The 18372-nt window shown below is 27.9% G+C and overlaps 2 protein-coding genes across 5 annotated transcripts in view; one reads left to right on the top strand and one right to left on the bottom strand.

The window, feature by feature from the left end:
* Positions 1–5475, bottom strand: part of LOC113868372 (DNA gyrase subunit A, chloroplastic/mitochondrial) — a 30988-nt gene extending 25513 nt beyond the window's left edge. For 3 of the 4 annotated variants that reach the window (XR_003505358.1, XM_027503848.1, XM_027503850.1), the window contains exons 1-7: positions 4928–5448; positions 3556–3625; positions 3334–3399; positions 1886–1987; positions 827–871; positions 627–725; positions 444–530 (exon numbers count right to left, since the gene is read on the bottom strand). Coding sequence is in view for 3 of the 4 variants with exons in the window: in XM_027503848.1 (XP_027359649.1) it covers positions 444–530; positions 627–725; positions 827–871; positions 1886–1987; positions 3334–3399; positions 3556–3625; positions 4928–5328 (870 nt within the window). In the remaining variant the exon portion in view is untranslated. Of the gene's footprint in view, positions 1–443; positions 531–626; positions 726–826; positions 872–1885; positions 1988–3333; positions 3400–3555; positions 3626–4927 lie in introns of all 4 variants that reach the window. The other variant, XM_027503849.1, reaches the window with a different exon arrangement.
* Positions 5476–8311: 2836 nt separating this feature from the next.
* LOC113870041 (nuclear transcription factor Y subunit B-9-like) lies at positions 8312–8833 on the top strand. The gene has a single exon (XM_027506638.1). It carries the CDS (start codon positions 8312–8314, stop codon positions 8831–8833), a length of 522 nt encoding a protein of 173 aa, XP_027362439.1.
* The last annotated feature ends 9539 nt before the right edge of the window (positions 8834–18372 follow it).

Here is an 18372-nt window from a genome sequence, read left to right as displayed (position 1 = left end):
ATGGCGCCACCATGGCCGCCATTTAACAACACTGATCTCTATAAGTTTCATGGTTAATTTTACGGCATAAGCCATCATTAAAAATATATATATATATTGAATATGCACTTAATTAACCTATGAATCTGAACACACTCAATACTAAATGGTTTGTTGCAGATTCAGAGACCCAAATCAGCCGTCTCACATAATATTTGTGTTATGCGTATGAACAGTTTAGAACCAGTTACATATCTGTTTTGACATTATCAATCAGTCAATAAAGACATTTGTGACAATCAGCTTTAAATAGTTCAGAAGAACAAAAGCGATCAAGTCCCTTGGGACTGAGCAGTGTTTGCTGTTCTGGGACACATCTGGTTGCATATCTTTGTATCTTTATTAAGATATTTCCTTTCTAATCAAAAAGAAAAAGAAATAAAGACTAAAGATTTGCCACTCACAGTAGCTTCTGGATTATGTATCAACACACAGAGCACATCTACTACTTCCTCGATATTATGAGGAGGGATATTAGTCGCCATGCCAACCTGAAAAAGATAAAAACAGACAGCTCTACATGAGAAGATGCATTGATTTGTCAATAAACAATTGTTTCAGGCATGCAAAAAGGAACCCAAAATTACCGCAATGCCAGAAGAACCATTCAACAATAAGGTGGGAAGACGAGCAGGTAGAAGTGACGGTTCTTTTTGCGAATTATCAAAATTTGGAACAAAATCAACCTGCAATCAGGAACATAGACATAAAATTCACTTTAAGTTATTGATGTTAAATTAAATTAGAAAACCCATAAATCACAGGACAAAGAACAGCAGTGACTAACTGTATCTTGCTCTAGATCTGCCAACAACATTGCTTCAGTCAGTTCCTGCAAATTCAGACCAAGAAACAAATACCATCCTTCAAAACGATGCCAATATGTCAAATCAATTCAATGAACATGGAAGAACACAAAAAAAAATACAACACTCTTACACAGCAACTTTAGAACAAGTAAAACTTTATGCTGATCCATTAAAACCAACTCTTATTGATCACTAAATTAGCATTCAAAGTTCACTTCCAACAACCTGTTATGGGGTTTTATTGAACAAAAGGTTTATAACCTATTTTTATTCATAACACCCTCGTAAAATAGAAAATTTGGGAAAGGAAAGAAAGGGACTCTTCAAACAAGAATTTTCAATCGTAATCATTTGTAAAACCTTAGCAATGACAAAGCTTAAGATAAAACACCTTATAGGCATCTCATGTCCAAGCAATACAAATTTATCAAGCAACAATAAAATAAAGCTTAAGAACAGAACCAAATATAAGCAACATTTTATAAGTTTTCACAATGTAAAAGAGAGCAACCAATATTCACGGTTATGATGCTAAAAACTTATTACTTCCTGAAGTTCCTAGTCAATTTAATCCTTTAAGACCCAATTTTAATAATTTTTTTAGCAGACAAAATATATCCAGCAATAGTTTCTTGAGACCAAACCCCTCTGACTTCAGAGCTTCAGGCAATGCGAGTAAATATCACTATTTTGAAAGGCCAATCATATCAACAACTGAGTACTGATTTTTCACACACACATTAATCATAAATCATGCATATAAAAAATTTACATTGTCTTCCAATTTTCTTTTCCTTCTCACACTTTTGAAAGGAAACAGATTTCATGAATATAATATTTCACATCTAGCACCTTAAATGTTAGATTCCAATGTATACTGTATAACAATAAAATTTCTTTACCTAGCAGTAATAAACCAGCACAAACAATTATAGATTGGAGAATACTTTGCATTTCATTTTCTGTTATAAGAATGAAGTTGATATGATTAGAGAAGTAGTGTTTATATTTAAAGACTAAATCAGTTAAACACCTACTTCTAGTCTGCACTCAGTGTAACGCATGGCAGCAGGAGGGTCAGCATCAATTGAACCAAAATTTCCATGACCTTGGATCAAAGGACAACGTAAGGAAAAATCCTGAAAAAAATTGGAAAACTCAAATTATGACGGAAAAAAGAAAAGAAGTGTAAGATTTGAAGACTTTTTTTTTCCACAACAAACATCACTCAAAATAGTAATTACTCATTAGATCGCTGCTCACAAAATATACAAGGTAAATAATATCTATTCCTTTGAAAAGGACAAAATACTAATGAAGACTGAACAAGAAAGCTATGTAATGCTAAAATACCACAAGCAAGTCTCTGGAACAATTACCTCCTAATCCTAATTCAACAAGATCAACAAAAATTGAAATACCTAGGATAATCTATTGTAAACATTTTTACACACATAAACAAACACTTGATAGATGTGTTTTTGGTGCAAAGATAAAACTGTCATCATCATGAAGCCTGTTATTGAGCAGCTAATACACCAGAATGAACAGAGACTAAATGCCATAAAACAACAGCAGAATCTTCAACTGCCACACAAATTGTCTGTATCACCATTTATTAGTGATGCAGCAAGCACCTAGACATGTCACATCACAAGCCACCTAAAAATTGTCATGTCTATTAGCATCTTACGTCACCATTAAGGGGCAATGACGAGAACCATTTCAAAATTTTAATTTAAGATGACCAAACTCAAATATAATCATAATTAGACAGATTAAAAGCACATTTAAGCCAAATATGATACTTATTTAGGGAAGAAAAACAGTTATTGCATGTCTGCATTAGCATATGTTGGGAATATATTTTTTCTTTTCTGCAAATTTGCAAGAGAACTTTTAAAAGGGAACAATAATTGTTTAACATAATTAATCAGTTACAAAATACCAACAATGTTATATGATATTACAGATAAACAATGATCATCCAAAAATATACAAGCATGTTTGGGTGGGATTAATTTTGGGGAAGAAAATATATTTTAGAATAAAAGCACCTTTTCAAAAACCTGATTTATTCGGTAAAATTATCAAAGTGATAAGAAAAAAGTTTTTTATCATAAGGAAAATTTTGTAGCGTAAGATAAAAGCTAACAGATTATTTTCTATTTAACCTGTTTTCCCATTTTTTTTCTTCAACATTGATAATTTTAAATGCAAAACTAATTTTTAAAATAAAACTCCATACCTTTTTTTTTGTAATTTTACTTAGAAAAAGTTATTCTTTTAGACAATCCAAACAAAATAGATCATCTAAAAATCCCTTTCTAACAAACATAAAACTTATTTCATTTGTTGATAACAACAATAATCAATTTTAAAATAATAAATTATTAAAATAATCTTTTTCTCATACTTAATCCAAGCAAACACGATATGAAGCTTAAACTCAAATAATATGGAAAGTCAAAAACTATGGTTTTACCTGGGACATTCGAACCAATGAATCATATACAGCAGTGTCTCCGTGAGGGTGGAATTTTCCCAATACCTACAATAACAACACTATATATTGGCATATCAAACAGGTAGTAAAAAAAAAAAAACAATTGACAATGGATAATAAGTAGTCCAAACATTCTTCTAGATGAACATATTGGGTGCTTCAATAACATTAAGAATTTAACAATAATGGCTAGATATTAACCTCTCCTACAACTCTTGCACACTTCTTGAACGGTTTTTTGGATGAGAGGCCAAGCTCATGCATTGCAAATCTGCATTCGAATCAGTAGCTTGCTTTATAATCACATCTCAATAATAATTATCAAATTTCAGCAACTCAATATGCTAAAGGAGTGGGGTTACCCAAACCCAATTGTCTATTCAGGATTCCCCCTAATTACTTTTAATTATAATTTCCTAAACTTAACTCCATCAAATAATTTTGAATTCAAATAAGCTGTAATTAGTATTTTTATTTGTCCACTTACATTTCTCTGAAAATTAGTTGGTAAAGTGTGCAAATAGACAATTAGGAGCACAAAGAATATTACCCTAGATTATGTCATTGCTACACTGCAAACTTTATGTGACCATCTCAGAAACTTCACATGATTCACAAAAATTGAAATGGTAGGTTTAAACCAAAGTAACATGCACTAACTTTTTAACTTCAATAACAACTAATGAACCAATGAAAGCAAAGATGTATTGTATACCAATAATTCATACAATAACATTCTGTATCACAAACATTATTCAGCCTGCCCTAATTAACATTTTGAACTCCATTAATATCATATACCAATAATTCACGGAATAAAATTACTCATGAGAAAGCAGAATAACATCAGAAGATTCAGAACCAATCTCTAACAGAACAAAAGGTATGTTTGGAGGAGTTTATAGACAGCTTATGGAAACAGTTTACGACTCCTATTAACTCTTTTCAGCTTGTTTTAATAAGTTTATCGGTATAATTTATCAAAATAAGTTATTTTCAGCTTATTTCAATAAGTTTCATCGTTAAATTTATGTCATGAGTTATTATTTAAAAGAACTTATTAGACAAACACTTGATAAAGCTGTGAATCCAAAGTCCAAACACACCCAACATCTATCAAGTGATACATTAATGCAAGAGACCAAATAAAAGGAAAAAGACATTTTAAGACTGTTTTCCCCATGCCAAACAAAATTGCATCATCTACAATATCCATTGTGATAAAAATAAAGAGGTCTACACAAAATCCAGAAAATTTGGTTTCAGGGAGAGAAAAACAAAACTTTGAGATTTCTGAAATTTCTTCCTCTAGTAAGTAAGGAAAAAACTAAAAAAGAAAAATCCCAACTGAAAAAAGTTCAAAATTTCTAGCAAACACTCCCCAAAGTAGAAACAATTCCATTATTAAATAAATTTTCAAATTAAATTTCCTCGTCTTCTGAATTAAGAGAAAAATAAAAGAAGCAAATCTCAAATGAAAACATTTCAAATTTCCAGTAACCCTCAAATAATAAAGCATATTCGATTCAAAAAACAAAACACTTATACTCCACAAATGTCTAACATTACTTACAGAATCCTTCTATGCACGGGCTTCAAACCGTCCCGAACATCGGGCAATGCGCGACCAAGCAACACCGACATAGCATAAGCCATGTAGGCTTCCGTTGCCTCTTTGTGAAGCTCCGTTGTCACAACCCTTCCCTCACTCCCGTTACCATTACCGCTATCCATTACGGTGATGCTCCCATTTCCATTTCCAGCTCGTGCAGGCTCGTCACGGCGCCTGGCACCCTGAACCGCTCTGGCGGGGCGCCGCAAAGAGAGAAAGCGAAGCTGCGAGGGATTATGGTGGAGCCAAGGGAGGCGCGAGGGAGCGAGCGGGGAGAGTCTGAGGACTCGAAGTGCGGAGGAGAATGCCATGGAAGAAGGTTTGTAGAGAAGATTGGGGTTTTGGAGGGGAAAGGGTTTCATAGGGTTGAAATAGTTGGAGCCATTGGAAAAGTGAGAGAGTGGGGTTTTAGGGATTTTGGATGAGGCAAAAGAGGGAAATGAAAAAGAAGGCTCTAAAACCCTTTCTACGTCTAGTGTGAAGCTGGGGGGGTTCTGTGCTTGTTTTTGCGCGCCATAAGATCATTAAATATTTGCCAGTTAACAAGGTCATACATTATTTTGTTTTTCACAGGTAATTGTAATAGAAATTCTTAACAGGCTGCAGTGAGTATCCACAATTTGAATTTTTAGTATTAATGTTTAATCTTTAACTCCATGAGTTAAAATGATAAATTATAAGAAAATTTTAATTTAGAACAAAAAGTTTAGTCTCTCGATTTATTAGAAGAACTTACTAACATCACATGTATATATTTAATAAATTTTATTTAGAAAGGAATGGCGAAGTTTGATTGATTATATTGATAGAATAAATAATTAAAAAGTTCACCATGTTGCACGCACTATTTAACTGAAAATATTAGATATTCATTCTTTTATTATGATTATTTTTTTAATTGATATCTAAACTTTAATTATTTAAGCTTAAAATATAAAAAAAATAACTTAAACTAAAAAATTTATTCTTTTAATTTAGTGGATGAATATATATATATATATATATATATGTGTGTGTGTGTGTGAAGTCAAAATAATTAATATATAGTTAAAAGGTCATTTATATTATCTATGAGTTTATATTATTCATCTAAAAATTATTTTTTTTATTTTGATAATTTAATTTTTTATTTATTGTTATTGAAATTTAATTGTTTAAATTTAAAATAATAAATTATAACAAAAAATAGTATAAGTTATTAAATCTTTACTTTTATTAACATAATATATATATATATATATATATATATAATTTATTTAGTAAAGTTATAGTTCTCCACAGCTTAATTGACGAGCGAGAAAAAAAAATTAGTAAGATAATTTCTTACAAGGTCAAAAAGCTCTCAATTTCTAATTGTAGATTTTCATTGATCCTATATCTATTTTTCAATTTCTAATACATAGAAGTTTCTCAATTTCTAACCGATAGAACATTGAAAACATGGAACTCAATAAATTTTTACTCTCACTGTAATTGTGGAGTAGTTACTAAATATTTATCATTTTGATTCATCAATTACATATAATTTGACACAAAATCAAAAAAACGATTGAAGTTTATGTAATGGAATCATCACTACAAAGTAATTTTTGAATGTAAGTTTATTAATATTTTTTATGTAATTATCTTTTTAATATATTGTACATGTGTAATCTCAGTTGAAGTATAGTATTCAGAATATTTCTTTTATTTTTAAGGAAATGTTTAGAATATAATTATAAATATATTTAATAAAATAAAAATAAAAATAATAAATATTATCATGAGCAATTTGGTCATCTAAATCAAAATAAATTAATATTAACGAAACATTAAAACAAAATTCAAACTTCTATCAAATACGTTAGAGAGCATGAATTTTTCAAGAATATTAATTCTCTTATGTGATGTGGCGGATTCCAATACTTTGTTCTTTACTTTTGTATATTAAATATTAATTGTTTCACATTTTTCTTATCCTGTTGGGCTCTTCAACGATGTTAGCCCTTTCCGTAAATCTCTCTTTCTACCACACAGCATTGCACCAATCCTCTCGTCCTTTCCTCTCTTCTGTCCATTTCTCATTCACTGTGTAAATATCTCTCCATCGAAGACTTTCTCGATAAAGATGAAGTTTTGATTAAACCTTCCATCACATTACATTGTTGAATGTATGATTTTGCATTATTATTTCAAAAGAAGCTCTACGCCACAAATATCTTCGTTTTCATTTCACTTTGATGTATCTTCTTCTGCATGTCTATTTTGTTGATTGATTAACGATTTGGTGTTAACTTAGTTGCACAAGTGAGAAATAATTTCTTGATGGGATAACGTCTTGCAAGTTCAAAAAACTCTTAATAAAAAAAGTGGATAATCTCTTTTATTAGCTATACAATTATTGAAAATTCTTTAATTTAATTAACCATAAATTTTAATTGATCCTATATTTATTTATCAATTACTAACACTTAGAAGTTTCTCAATTTTTAACCTATAAAAGTTTGAAAACATGAAAGTCAATATATTTTTACTCTCATTGTAATTGTGAGAGTAATTACAAAATATCAAAGATGGGGAGAATTGACTTATTTATCATTTTGATTCATTAATTATATTTACTTTGATAAAAAAATCTAAATTTATGAAATAAAATCATCACTAAAAAAATTATCTTTGAATGGAAGTTTATTAATATTTTCTATATAATTTGTCCTTTTAAAATCCTTATGAAAAAGACATTATACATGTGTAATCGAAGTTTAAATATTACAAATATTTCTTTTATTTTTAAGAAAATGTTTAAAATATAATTATCAATATATATTTAAAAATTTGAAATATAAATAATAAACATTATCATGGATAATTTAGTCATTTAAATTAAAATAAATTAATATTAATGAAGCATTAAAATAAAATTTAAACTTCTATTAAATATATTAGAGACTGTGAAATTTTCAAGAATATTAAATGTCTCTCTTGTGAAGTGGTAATTCCAAGACTTTCCTTTTTATTAATTGCTTCACCCTTTTCTTATCCCATTGGGCGCTTCAACAATGGCAGAACCTTCCATAAATCCCTCCTTCGGCAATAGAGCATTACACCAATCCTCTTTTCTCCATTTTTCATTTACTGTGCAAACATCTCACCACCACCAGGTAAAGTTTTGATTAAATCTTCTATTACATTATAGAATTAGTTGAAGATGTGATTTTGTATTATTGTTCAAGAAAAGCTCCACGCCACAAAAACCTTCCTTTTCATCTCACTATGATGTATTTCTTTTGCGTGCCTATTATGTTGATTGATAAACAATTTGATGTTAACTGCATGTTGAAGTTTCAGGTGTGAAAGTAAGAAGAAATGGCTGGAGTGAGGGAACAGGACCAGTACATGCCAATCGCGAACGTGATAAGGATCATGCGAAGGACTCTTCCGCCACACGCCAAGATCTCAGACGATGCCAAAGAGACGATTCAAGAGTGCGTGTCTGAGTACATCAGTTTCATCACCGCCGAAGCCAACGATCGTTGCCAGCGCGAGCAGAGGAAGACCGTTACTGCAGAGGACGTGCTTTGGGCAATGGCAAAGCTTGGCTTCGACGACTACGTTCACCCTCTCAGCCTTTACCTTCACCGCTACCGTGAGAACGAAGGAGAACACGCTTCCGCAAGACGTGCTTCTGCCTCTATTCACCCACCACCTCAGCCACCACCGCCGCTATATTCTCAAGCCTTTGGAATGTTGGACATTGACCCCTCGCAAGGGTTGTACGGGGATGATGCCTCTGCCACTGCCACAGCCTCAGCCTCAGCCTCAGCCTCAGCCCCTTATGTTCCCACCTTTGATCCTTATCCTTACATCAACCGCGACACCCTGCAGTGATCGAGTCCCTATCAAGAACAAGTGCATGCAGTTCGATATATGCAGGTGCATGATCGATGTGCATGCCACAATGACCACTCTCATGTGTTTATCACATGCTGGGGTGGGACTATTTAGCTTATAATAATTCCATTTCATTGCATTTTATGTGTTTGTGAACCTAAATAGAGGATTACAGAGATCTTCTTCTCTCCTCTTGTTGTTTATGCTTTATTATGGAGATTGTTATTGTTTGTTTTGGTCAAGCTCGATCTCTTCTAGGAATCAGAATGGAAAACATCAAGTTGAAACGCTCCTGCATGCTCTATTGTTCATTAAGAGCATGGTAATTTGTTGAAGCATCCTCCTATTGCTGAGTACAAGGATAACCATCTTTTCCTCATATTACTTTAGAAGGATCTTTCCTATTTGAGCAGGTACTTTAGAATTAATAAACTTATTAAATGAGCTGTGTTAATTAAACAACATCTTTAAACATTAATATTGTATTTATATATTTTACCACATTTATTTTTTTGCTTTCTCCATCTCATTGTACATGATTAAAAAAGAAAAAAAATATTACGCGTCTATTGTACTTTTTAGAAGGAAAAAATTATTTTTATATTTGTCATTTTTTTTCAAGAAATTATATATTGTATATTTATGAACCCATGATCAAAATTTTAAAATAAAAAATATTTAAATATTATTATATAAAAATACAAAGTCATTTAATATTTAAAGTAAATTATAGTATTTAATAAATTATATTTATGTTTTTTCATTATTATGTGTCTACAGTTTCTTATGATTAATTCTTTTTTAATTATACTCTTATTTTGTAGTTATGATTTTCACAATTTTGAAATATTAATTATAGATAGAAGTATTTTCTTAAACAATCAATAACATTAACTACAGTGGTAGAAAATAAATGAAAGGAAAAGTAATTATTAAGAGATTATTTATATTTTTTTACCAGTATTAGAGATAATTTAGATTGATAAAAAAATATAATAATTTTTTTTTGAAAAAGTAATATAAATAAGAATATTAATAGATTTCTTATTTTTTTATACTACACTCTCTATTTTAAACAAGTAACTAGTATTTATTGACCAGTTGGATTTGGAAAAAAAAAATTATCCAAACTAATTAAAATAGAAACGAATATAGTTGTTAAAATTTTGAATTTTGAATTTCTAAATCGAAACAAACAAAAATGATTAAGAGTAGTTTGGATATGATGGAGTAATTGAGTCTTGGATTTTTTTAAAAATACACTTTAAATTATTTATTATTTTTTAAATTTAAAAAAGCAATATAATAATGCTCAAATAATAATAATAACTAATATATTTAAGATACTAAGTACAAAATTAATAAATAGTAAATTATTTTTAAAAATTATATTAAAAGGCATTAAAGAGATGAGTGTCTTTTAACACTTTTTAATAATTTTTTTAAAAAAAATTCAACCAATATTCTAAGATATTAGTTAGCATTTTATTATTGTTATTATTAGCTTTATTAACATCGGGTCTTAAAAGTTAATTTTAAACATTTATAAATAATAATTTTTATTAAAAAACTTTTTATTATATTTTATTATTATCAATGTTAAAATATAGTCGTTACTCTTTTAAGAACTACTAATTTTTACATATAATCCAACGATACTTGTCAAATATTTTAGTGGACTTTATTAGTTAAAAATATTAAAAATAAAAGTTCATAAAAAAAAGTATGAATTACATCTTACCAAAAAAGTTTATAAGGATTGAGAACAAATTTTACAGCTTTGGTAGAAACTAAATAAGAACCTTCAAGCCAAGGGAGTGTCAATTTGACCATCCTGAACTTCATCAGGATTAAAATTGTTTACAAATTTGAGAAGCTAGTGTCCCCTTTTGGTCATTTTTTTTTATTAAAAATGGATTATAATCACTCAAAAATATAACTCGGAATAGTTATAAACAGTTATGCTCCTCTCTTAAATTTTTTAAAATTTGAAAAAATAAATTATTTCTAACTTATAAAAAATGTTATTCATTTTTTATATTGATTTTTTCTCCTGAAAGAACAAGTTTATCCAAATTGAATCATAATCCCAAATCATGCATAAAAACCAATTTTTGCTAATACAGTTTTTACACGAGCTATTACCATTTTGTTTGGGTCAAAGCTGATTTTTTTATTTTAAAAAAATAACATCACCAAACTAGATAGTTTGAGAAAAAGTTCACATAAAATGGTAAATTTGATCTGGCGAGAAGGTTCTCAAGGATAAAGAAGTATAACTCAAACCCAAGAGATGATGGTTACCTTTTTTAATAATGCTGTTACAAAAATGAAGAGTTGATTAAAATTTTGCACCCATAACTATTATCCATCGCCTCTGGTGTATGTTTCTCACTCTTTCAGTCACATTATAATTTACAGAGCCTGAAGAATAAACTACACCCCACACCCCAGCTTCGTATATATGGAGCATGAGGAAAACTAGGACTATCTCCAGAGAAAACACATCCAAGCACAGATTCAGGGATCAAGCATCAGCTTTTCATCAAGGGCACTACAACTCCAATGGTCAGGCATTTGGTGAAGTAACCTCTTCTAGACAATGAAGTTATTCTATAACTAGCCTTGAGCAATAGCAACAACTTCTTCAGGCTCACAATCCGTTGCGGAGATCAAGGAAGTGGACTGAATCTTTCCAGCATGATCAAGTCGCATCAAAATAACTCTCCTGACAAAAATTCACCAAACAAATGCCTTAAAGAAGTAACAACCAACTAGTAGGTATCCAATTTGTTAGATAACTTCATATTAGTCATTATTGTAAATATCGTAATTACCTAATCTTCAGAGATTTGATGAATTCTTTGTACCCTATTACATGAGTATAAATAATAGAGTAGTGGACAAGAGACACACAACATTCAACAATCATTTTCTCTCCTTTATATTTGTTATCAGAGGCTAAGCCTTAGTCTCACCCTCACAACATTCACCAAATATATCTAAGCCTTCTGCACTTCAAGCCCTTGCTCCTCAAAGTTGTCATTGGTCGCGGCTTAGGATTCAACAGCAAAGGAGCAAGCTACACAAACAGAAGTTGGAGAGAGTGTGTTGTTTAAGGTTCAGGAAGTTGGAGCTCTCAAAAGTCAGAAGTTTGAGCTCTTAGAAGTTAGAAGTAGCAATGTTGTTGGGTGTTCAATTGTGGGTGGCAAGGGATAGACAGATATAGAGATAAATAGATGGATGAAGGAAGATTTATCTTGGGCATGAATGAGTCTCGAAAGTTTTGTATGTGAGTTCAGTCAGTTCAGTTACCGATCGAAGCAAGTTGGATAAACCGAACCTGACCAATACTATCCACTGTTAACTTATTTTTAATTCGTTTGACCCAATACCCAAATAAACTCACCTGCTTATTGTTGAATGCCATTTGGTTCATGTGTGTTCAGATTCAAAAGCTCAACTCCAAGTCTTGTAATCCCATATCTTTTGTTTCTCTCCTCTCTTAAACCTCGGTTTCTTGACTCTGGTACATCTGATTATGTGTCTAGTAACAAATCACTTTTCTTATTATTGTCTAGGATAAGAATAAGAGTGTTACTTACTAAATACTTATTCCAGAGAACACTGAATGCGTTAACATTAGATACATGAATCACATGGATGTCCTAAAAGGTGAAAATAATAGTGAGAACAGCAAAACCTTTTGGTTTTGGAGTGGAATTATGGGGGGAGAACCCAGGTTTCTCAAACACCTAGAGGAGTCTGTATGCACATTTACTCATCTGCTTTATATCTCTTTAATATAGGTCAAGAGACTAAAGGTTCCCTAGAATTTTAATTATATCCCAATCTACTTCTATCACCGGTATCAAAACATCCAATTTAGGTAGTCTTTCACAGAACATAGGAGGATGAAGCTCAACTGAAAATATTGGAAAGAGGTTTTAGAACGGTGATGAAGCAATTGGAGGAAGACCAACAAGAAGCTAGAAGAGGCCAAGAAATGCAAGAATGATTTTTCAGAGGGAGAGGTATTGTTAGACCACAGAATACAAATAGAACATTAAAAGTGTATTATAGGAAGAAAGGTAAAAGTAGGAATTAAAGCTATTCTATCCTTTGACCTATTAGTTAGGTTTTCAGTAGTAGTTAGTTAATTGGTTAATTTATTTTACATCAGTTTGATATAAATAAGTCCTCTGTTAGGTAGGAGGAAGATAGGAGTTGAGTAGATAGAAAAAAACAGGACAAATTCCAGTGTGAAAGGAGTAGCCTCCTTTTTGTAATTTTTTTACAATTAATAAAATTCAGGGACGAATAATGTACTTTTCCCCTCTTACATTTCCGAGAACCTAACAGACTGAAAGCTGCAAATATGTATTACTTAACCAAATTAAATAGCTAAATGATAAAGAATCTCAAGGCATGATTAAATGCTTTCATTTCAATAACAAGTAGAACTCTTCAAAAGATAGGGATACAAAATGAAAAGTTTTCCAGCTGAAATAAGCCAATTCGTAAGCTTAAATAAGGAGTTTACCATTATGCAAACCAGCCACTGTGGCTGAGTTACTTGAAGCTTCACGTATTATGTGAATCACCCCATCCAGATTATCAAACCCAATGAGAATACCCTGAGTTTGTTCAGAACATAAGCTTACGGCCGAAAAGCTCAATTTAAAGAAGAAACTACTTAACTTCTTGTATTAATCTCATTTAATCCTAAAGCATAACTCATTTAATCCTAAAGCATAAGATTTTCTAACTCCTTTTCTTTCTCCTTTTTCTTTTCTCATTGTAAAGGGGTTTAGTTTGGCTGAATTGTTCAGTGAAAACATGGAACTATTAAGTCCACTTGTTCTTTTCTTATATTTATAGTGAATAATGACCCCAGCACAATATATACACTAAACACAGATTCTATTTCTACACATATAAAAGAAAATTTCAATATTTTAGTGAGAAGGAAGGGAGAGACTGCAAGAGAATCTACAAGAAGATATTCTCCAAAAGGGAAATGGAGAAAATTAAAAATAAAAAAAAAGGATAAACAAAGAAAAAATAAATAAATATTATAACACTCTAATCTCTTTGACAAATTCACACCAAAAACAATAGAAAACACCAATACCAGAGAACCAAGGAATAAGGATAAGCCAAATGAACAGTTATGTCACAAGTTAATAACATGAGTATATCAACACATTCCAAGACAATAGTAGCAAGTATCACATCTCCAATCAAGACAGCAAGCAGTGTTGCTGCAGATAATAATCAACTTAATTTTTACTTCCACCGTTGTTCAAAGTCCAGCAAAAGAGAAATCCAGTTTCTTTAACAACGATTGCAAAAATTCTTCTATTGAAAAAACAAAAGATCTCCAACCAACTTTAATAGTATCTGAATGGATATTGTTGGATAGAAATACAGAAAATTTATGGCATTGCACCCACACAAGGAAAGTTTATCCAGCCCATAATAGTATCTGATATTTGAAATACACCAAATAATGAACACACCAAATACAGAAAATTATGCTACACATATATGCTGAAAAACACAAAATTAATACCCAAATTAAACATATGCAAATGTTTGAATTGTATTACTAAGAATGAACACAGTTCTGTACCCTGCGGTTATTATACAATGCCAGAAATATTCCATAGATCCTGACAACTCTCTGCACAAACTTTTTCACTTACAAAAAGACACTTCAATTCTCCTAACTCTGACCTTTATAACAACCATCCCTTGGAACTACCTCCTAATTATGAGCTAACTGATTGTTTCTCTAGGGTGGGCTTAACATTAACTGGCGCACTCTTCCTTTTCCTATAACATAGCCTTTTAATTGTGGGGTTATTACTATCAGAAACGCTGTAGTTCATGTGATTAGGGATTGAAACAGGATAGACTGCCTAATAAAAGTCATCGCCTGACCTAGTTAAGGCTTGATCTTTTTAATAAATAAATCAGGTTTAGGCTTTTTTTAAGGTTTGTTTAAGTAAACAAGTCAGGTTTGAGCTGTTTATAAAGCTTGTTAAACTTGATAGGTCGGCCTATATAAATAAATAAATAAATAAATATATATATATATATATATATTATATAATTTAAAAATAGAGTTATCAAAATATATTTAAATAATAAAATTATTTAATAATATATTTTTCATATTTTTAATTCTGCTATTATTAAATTAATATATTATGTTATAATTTTTTTATTTATAATTATAATAAATAGAAATTATATTCTATTAAAAATTTAAAAAAATTATACATGATTACACTTTTTAAATAATAAATTATTATATTTATTATATTTAAACAAGTTAAAGATTAAGTCTTTAAACAGGAATAAGACGCAATCAAAACTAAACGAAATAAAATTTAAAAATAAAATAATAAAATTATATTAATATATTTTTTATACTCTTAATTATATTATTATTAATTTAATTATTTAATTATTATATTAATATATTATGTTATAATTATTTTTATTTATAAAAAATAGAAATTAATTAAATATGAATTATAATTTATTTGAAAATAAAAATTTATAAAAAAATGATAAAAAAATAAAATAAAAAACCTATTATAATATATATTTATATATATATATATATATATATATAATCACACCATGTAACAATTAATATAAATAATATAATTATAAATAAATTATATAATAATATATATTTTTGTAACTTGCACATATTTTAATTAAATTCTTAGTTAATTTATCAATTTATAGGTAATTTATAAGTATGTGTTTTCATTTATTGTATCAGTAATATTTTTTATATTATATTAATGTTATAGTGTAGTTAATTTTACGTTTATTTATTAATTTAAAATAACAAATTAATGAAACAAATAAAATTAAATATTTTGTAATTATTTTTTTAATTTAATAGCTATTATTATTGTCATTATATATATATACATATATATATATATAGTACATTAAGTTTAAATTTTTATATTAAATTTTATCACATTTTTTTATTAAGATAAAAATTTAGAAATATAAGTTATTTTAATTTAAATATAAATTTTAATAATTCTTTCTATGCTCATATATTTTTTTTTACATCTATAAATTTTATAATATAAATATTTTTTATCTACAAATTTTATAATGACGATATTTATTTATTTTTTAAATATAATAATTTTTTAAGCTGATTCAACAAATTTTGTAAATATTATTTTTTGTTATCAATTTTATGTGTTTACTATGATTTTATTTATTGAATATAAGATGTTTTTATATAAACAAAATATAATTATCATAAAAAATAATTAAAACTTTTAATAATTTTATAATTTTATAAAATTAAATTGAGAAAAATAAAAATATAAAAATTTTATAACATAAAAATATTTATAATTAATGATCAAATAATAGTTTAAAATTTATTTATAAAATTATATAAAAATTATTACAATTATTTAATAATTATCAATAACATAAATAAAAATTTGAATATATGTAAACTAATTTGATAATAAAATAATTATATTTTTATTAATATTATTCAATAACAATAATCATTATAAATTTTTAATATTATACAAATTTTATTTTAATATATATATATATATATATATATATATTTAATCAGACCATGTAGCAAATAATATAATTATAAATAAATTATATAATAATATATATTTTTGTAACTTGCACATATTTTAATTAAATTATTAGTGAATTTATCAATTTATATGTAATATATAAGTATATGTTTTAATTTATTATATCAGTAATATTTTTTATATTATATTAATGTTATAGTGTAGTTAATTTTATATTTATTTATTAATTTAAAATAAAAAATCAATAAAATAAATAAAATTAAATATTTTTTAATTATTTTTTAATTTAATAATTATTATTATTATCATTATATATATTGCATTAAGTTTAAATTTATTTATTTTTTAAAACATAATAATTTTTTTAATTGATTCAATAAATTGTGTGAATATTATTTTTTATGATCAATTTTACGTGTTTACTATAACTTTATTTGTTGAATATAAGATATCTTTAAACAAACAAAATATGTTTCTAAAATAAAACTAAAATCTTTAATATTTATAAAATTTCTAAAAAGTAAATCAAGAAAAATATAAATATAAATTTTATTAATATAAAATATTTATAATTAATGCTTATTTAATATTTTAAAAATTATTTATAAAAGTATATAAATATTATTATAATTATTTAATAATTATTAATAACATAGATGAAAATTAGAAAAATATATAAACTAATTTGATAATAAAATATTTATATTTTTATTAATATTAAAATATATTTTTTTGGTAACATAATTGTTTAACAGATTTTAGGTCAGGTCAGGCTACTTAAATAGGTCAAGTTAGACCTAAAATAAAGCCTTTAACATATAACAGATCAGACTCAAACCTAATAATTATATTCCATGTCAGGCCTGTTTAGAATAAAACCTGACATGTTTTCATTCCTACCTGTGACAGATTGGGGCGAGAACCCATTGCTTCCGTTTAAGACAGTCAAATTTTAATCGTTTAAAAGAATTTAAAAAAGAAAAACAGAACAGAACACAAAAGAAAATTATAACCTATGGTCTCACTGAGAAATATCTGGGTCATGTCAAAAATAGCTTAAGTGGACGAACACAACATTTGCGCCACTCCAATAAGCTCCTCGCGGCAGCTAACTATTATGCTCCAGCCTCAAGTTATAAGCTAAAAAACTTAAAATGATTAGAATTTTAATATGGATATTTTTACTTAAATAATAGGTTTTTAAAAACAATTCCTTAGATTTTTTTAAAAATAATTTTTGTATGATATTTTTTTTAATTCAGCAGCAATATCGTGAATGATAATAAATTTTTAGGATAAAATTTTCTTTCTACTAATGTAAATCTAAAAACTTTTATATCAAAAATCTGAATTTTTTATTTAACTTACATTTAATCGGTTATAATTTATTACTTTATTGACCGTTAGATGTAAGTTAAATAAAAAATTTAAATTAAATATAAAAATTTTAAATTTATATTGGTATCAAAAAATTCTTTTCCAAATTTTTATTATTATTTTAATAAATTATTATCCTAACATATTTAATTCTATGTCAAAAATTAACACATATAGTAATTATATGTATATTTGATGAGATATAATAATAATAAATTTTTATTATTATTTTAATAAACTATCGTTATAGTTATATTTTTTATTATTATTTTAAAAAATTATTGTCTAAAATCACTTTATACTTTTATTTTTTATTATTATTTCAGCACAAATGCTCTTCAATGGATGCTTGATCACCAGGTCTCGCCGGTACCCAATCCTATCTTCAACCTTGTTCTTGTTTATGCTAAGCCATCTGTTGGCTTCATTGGCCCGGGTATGTAACTCTTCCTTTTCATTGTTTTTATCAATTTATGGTTTTTGTCGTTTCGTAGGAGCCGCTGAGGTCTTGCCTGTTGTGGATGCGGATTTGAGGAGAACAGCTAC

Source organism: Abrus precatorius, unplaced genomic scaffold (assembly GCF_003935025.1).
Source record: "Abrus precatorius isolate BTA unplaced genomic scaffold, Abrus_2018 Scaffold6, whole genome shotgun sequence".
NCBI lineage: Eukaryota > Viridiplantae > Streptophyta > Magnoliopsida > Fabales > Fabaceae > Abrus > Abrus precatorius.
Note: the sequence above shows the minus strand (reverse complement) of the source record. Positions and strands in the feature narration are given on the sequence as shown.